General features: G+C 35.0%; 1 protein-coding gene across 1 annotated transcript in view; it reads right to left on the bottom strand.

Moving 5' to 3' along the window:
* Window positions 1–280: 280 nt before the first annotated feature.
* Window positions 281–5,537, bottom strand: part of LOC144440798 (26S proteasome non-ATPase regulatory subunit 2-like) — a 15,298-nt gene continuing 10,041 nt past the window's right edge. Inside the window, exons 17-21 of the mRNA XM_078130189.1 lie at window positions 4,839–5,007; window positions 3,776–3,997; window positions 3,283–3,401; window positions 2,753–2,867; window positions 281–1,982 (exon numbers count right to left, since the gene is read on the bottom strand). Of these exons, the coding sequence (XP_077986315.1) occupies window positions 1,915–1,982; window positions 2,753–2,867; window positions 3,283–3,401; window positions 3,776–3,997; window positions 4,839–5,007 (693 nt within the window). The 3' untranslated portion in view covers window positions 281–1,914. The remainder of the gene's footprint in view (window positions 1,983–2,752; window positions 2,868–3,282; window positions 3,402–3,775; window positions 3,998–4,838; window positions 5,008–5,537) is intronic.

The following is a 5,537-nucleotide window of genomic DNA, read 5'->3' as shown; positions in this document are numbered from 1 at the left end:
AAAAAACGTATCTAGGTATACCCCACAAGTATCTGTTTATTTGCTGGTTTATTTAATTATTTTATTTGTCCCTATACTTGTCGTTCCTTTGCTTGTTCATGTGTCATTTGTTTGATAGTTTATTTATTTATTTGTTTGTCTTTTTTGTTTTTTTTGTCACACGGTTCCTGGGTCCCCTGTGCTCAGTAAAAGTAGTGGTCTGAGATACATCCAAGCTACATACATACAGAGACTAACTGACAGAACATTTTGCCCCATACTACCATGTTTTATAGTGTCAATAAATGTTCAATGTTTATTAGGAAATATGTTTGTAGTCAATACCATACATTATAGAACTTATCTGGATATTTGTGAGATCACAATACAAAAAAAAATATATGCAAATTATCACCATGGAATCTGACCTATCATGAATTTGCATCTGGATTTCACTGGTAAACAAAAAGAACGGTTTGAGTGGCTTAAATAAACACGTATAGTGTTATTTGTTGGAGAAATCTTACAATTCACTAAGTCAAAGCTCATATAAAGTAATAGTTCTAACAAAGAATTGAAACATTTCCTGTAACATGTAATGTATGCCATGTTTTCAACACATAGACATCAAATGATGGGATGTTGGAGAGAGACTTGTATGAATATTCCAGAACACTGGCAAAGTTTAAAAGTGAGGTAAAAATGAGAGAATATTACATTTATTACCAGGGCTCGAAATTCGCGGTAGTCCCACGTCCACAGACTACCAATGTTTGTCTCTGGGCTACCAAATTATGCGAGTGGTAGGCCAATTGGGCTACTAAGTTTTGAATGAAACTGTGACACCCTGACTCCGACATCTTCCCGGGCCATGGGCCTCCGAGGTCGCAGTCCTGTGGGACGTGTTCTCGCCAATATTAGCGTCAAAATCTGTGCGTCTTTTCCAAAATTGTATCCACACTACATGTATATCAAATGTACACGGAATACATGTACACTGTACACGTCATTCTTCCGTTCATCGTATACACAGCTTGTACTTCCAAAATGTCACAACAAAACATTTATATGCAACAATATTCTGTATAGCGATTTAATGTTATCTTTCTGTACTTTCAATTTCCCATGGTAATCACTCTCTGGAAATTTGCTCTCCATGGTAATGATACAGTGGATTTGATGTCTAAAAGCCAGCATCATGATGATACTACAACTGGTAAATGAGGCTTTGTTTATAGATTGACACAAACTAAAACTATTGTTCTTTGATGTGGTAGATTACACAAATAGGTGATAGCAGTTCCTCTATTGTGTTGTGTTGTGTGATTCTAATTATCCTGTGATTAAGAGAGTGTGAAACATTGGACGTCCCAAAACAGTACACTCCAAGTTTATAGAAATGAGACTCTAATTAAACCATAGACCCTACACGGTCTATGATTAAACCAACCTCCATTCAATAGCTTATCACTGTTTTAGTCTGTTTCTATAAACTGAAGCCTTGATTACCAGAGTAATATTTTATCTGTTTTAGTTTGTGTCTATCTCAGTAAACTGAAGCCTCCATTACCAAAGTAATATTTCATGTAATATCGGTATACTTCATAGCACAGCATGACATTACATGCTAAAGATTTGGTCCAACATTTGACACTAAAATACAGATATTACAGTGTAATGGTATATTATCTACAGCAGCACACTGCTATCAAAAGAGAGAGTGCATATCTGACTTCCACCTTAATGAAGACACTGACTAAATGAGCAACCCTATCAAACATATCACGGTGTGCATGATATGCCATACATATAATGTTACAATTCAAGCCTTGAAAACACACACTAGATCTGTCTGTACATAAATGTAACATTTCTCTCCAAAACTTTGACTTGAGTCATTGGCCGGTTTGAATCGATGGACTCTTCCATGTGGTCTTAGACACTGTAATCTGGATTCTTCTTCAGGATAACAAAACCTTCCATAACAGGGGTGGAAGATATGTCTGTGTCACACAAGTCAAGGTAATTTATTTTGCATATAAAGTGAGGAAATGAATACAAGCTACACCAGTGTACTGACTTGGCTAATTGATGATTCATTGCTGCTCAGAGGGTAGAAATAATGCAAGGTTCAAATAAATAAATAAAAGGTGTACTAAAAAATAAAAATAAAACCTGAAAACATGGTTTTTATTTATTAACCAAATATTTTGACCAAAATATAATAAATATAGAATAGACATATAGTTCTTCTACTTTTATGCTAAATATCATCATAGCCTATTTAGCAACTAGACAAAGCTGTTACCGACTAAACACACCTATAATTATGTGTAATGGTATCGGTGAGATGCAAACAAGTTATGTGGCTTCAGCGTCATCCTTAAATTATTGTTAAATGTTGGAAGTTTTATGATGGAATTGGAAAGCTCATCCCAGTCCCTTAGTGTCCTTGGGAAGAAATTGAATCTAGGACATGAGTATTTGGTACAAGCATACACCACCACTGATCAATTCTCAGTACCTGCAATCACATTTTACCTCATGCTAGAGGGTCAAAATAGAACAAGAACGTCGACTTATTCTCATGTGCCTATAGTTATACATGTGAAGTGCATGGACTCAGAGCTGAAGTAACTAATGGTGTCGACCAAGAAATTGAATGTTCGTTATTTTTATGATGCACATAGGCAGTAATATTCTATTTCAGGTACCAAGAACTACAGTTAAAGAGAAATGGTATTAAAGTTAACCATTAATTCTGAAAGGATACATTCTTCTGTGGCCAACTCAGCTCTGTCTCCATACTGTAGAAGAACTGGTGTAGTATATGTTTGAAATCCTGTGATGGTTTTAGGTTTACCTGCCTGACCAACCACATCAACGGCCTGAAAAATTATGTATACAAGTTAGTCATTCATCTCAGAAAATAGTACATAGATATCATGTACAAAACAACTAGTCTCCCATACCATACATACCAGTAAGACCTTGGATCAGCACTTGGAAAGTTAATGAACAAAGGCCGAGGATGACAGCCTTCTGTGCTATGCAACATTGGTCACTTTGAAAGTTACCAGAATTGCACTGAGCATTTAGCAGATACACTATACCATACACACAGAAATGATTTTTTGTAAAATTCAGACACAAAAGTGCATAATTTTATAAATATGTACATTATACAACACAGCTATCTGCAAAATATACATTTGAAATATAAAATATGTTTGGTAGAAAGAAACATTTTTTTTAAAACTGCTATAAGGTAGTAAAAACTGCTATAAGGTAGTAAGAACTGACCTGGCCAACTCTGACTGGTACTGGTAGTGGGCGTAGTTCTTGGTCAAATGTTACCAACATCCTTGGTTGCATGGCAGACACCAGACTAAACAATACATAGTGTGATTTACCAAGTATAACTGTAAATATGAAATACATCAAGAAATCAATGACCCTTCATTATATTTTTGTTGGTGGTCCAGGACTTCTTCACTTCGAACTTAAACAAGACACAGGGTGTGTCTTAGATATTTTTAAGTTGTTACAGAGACACAAGGCATGTCATAATAACTCTAGGCTGCGTAAAAATTCATTATCAAAACAGTTGAATGTAAAATGTGAAGACAATTTTGTTGCTATCATACAGATGTAGGTGTACTAGTGTGCTTCAGTGAAAACAGATAAATGCTGGAAATTCCTTACAATGGTAAAGTCGTAATATTTAATGGTAAAAGAAAGAGACAAAGTTTTCCATAAGAGCTTTGGCTGACAGAAATGGTAGACAGTGACTTACTATTTTTGACATCTAGGAATGATATTAGAACTGCAAGTAATCCAGCTGTAGCCACCGGACTTAGTAACTGACGATCACTATGGTATGGACTTAATGTGAGTGTGCCTTTACCAAGATGAGTCAGTCCCTGTGCTAATCTAACCATGAACAGATTATTAGGATCTTTATGATGATACTGAGCTAACTGTCGTAGCATGGCAGCTAAACGGGCATTATTAGTACCTGTAACAAACAAACAAACAAACAAACAAACAAAGATTGAGTTAACAATACGATGGCAAACCTTGGCCTTGTTTTCCACATGATAGCAATCTTACATTAGGTTGAGTTGTTAACTATAGTAATTATATCAACATAGCTTTGTACTCTAATATTTCTAACTCTAATGTTACTTATTTTCTCATTTATTTTGTCTGGGTAACAAAAACTGTGAGTGTTAACAAAGACAATAATGGTCCTATTGTTTTGCAGTTGCACCAAAACTAAACAGTAACTAAATATGACTTGGCAGCTGTTTAATGAAGTAGACTGACGTTTTGCAAGATGGTTATATTTCATATTCTGACGGAGTGCCAAGGCTTTTAGTTCAATGCATTTGTCTTTAGAAATGTAGAAATGTGTACATTCATAATGCAAATAATACACACACAAAATCGAGAATTATTACAGCTATGAGTTACCAAATCATGTGGCGCATGAATTTAGGATAAGCGTATAATGATGGGGCAAGCATGAGCAATATTTGCAAAAGACAATTTCAAGCTCAATCTAACACTTCATGTAAAGACCTCAATATGGTGTGATTGCTCATCTATAGTTAACTTACATACAGTGTTCTTTGTATGCAAGTTAATGCTAAACTCTCTTGTAATTTCCTACCACTACTTTTAAATACTGAAAATCACACACTTAAAACCTTTTCATTTTATGCAAAAGTCACCAGATCCTAGATACTCTTTTCATGGTAATTACACAGCCAATACAGAAATTGTTACAGATATCTGAACCCTCTTGTAACACTAAGAAAACACTGAAGCATACTAGAAAACAAGCTAAATCTTACCAGCTCCAACCAGACCCATTGCAAATATGGCATTATGTGCTACTTCATTGTCACTGTCGTGAGAGAATTTACTCAAAGTGTCTAGGACTTGAAGTCTAGGGTTAGATACAGATATTAAACCCAATGCCAGTGGTACTGCTCTACGGATTACTGGTTCACCATACCGTAGCTGTAATAGAAAATACCACAATGGTCAGTTATGTTATCATTCACTTACTGTATACTGAAATTACAACATAGTAACACTGAAGTAAAGCACTTTCTCTATGTGCTACACTCATTTATAGCATTCATATCAAGTGTAAAAGTATACGGTTTCAATTGGTTTATTTACAAGCCTAGCATGTGGCCTTTCTATTATGTGGTCAACTAGCAAATGAAACAGTATACTTTTACAATTGATATGGATGATATAAATGATTGCTGTACATACAGAAAATGCTTTACTTTGGTGTTATGGGTTGTAGTCAACTTTTCATCAACTGGTAAACATTGTTTACACTACATATTCAACTACAAGTTTTTTTCAAATTACTTTCATTTCTTATTTCTCATCAAAACAATGCCAAAAGCTACAGTATTTCAACCAAGGATTGGGATGAGAACCCTTGTAAAAGAGAGAAGAGGGGATATCATATAAATTTTCCATAGATTTCCATATATTGTACCATGATTGGTGGAGAACATATACAATATCTG

This window comes from Glandiceps talaboti, chromosome 10 (genome assembly GCF_964340395.1).
Source record: "Glandiceps talaboti chromosome 10, keGlaTala1.1, whole genome shotgun sequence".
NCBI classification, from domain to species: Eukaryota; Metazoa; Hemichordata; class Enteropneusta; family Spengelidae; genus Glandiceps; species Glandiceps talaboti.
Note: the sequence above shows the minus strand (reverse complement) of the source record. Positions and strands in the feature narration are given on the sequence as shown.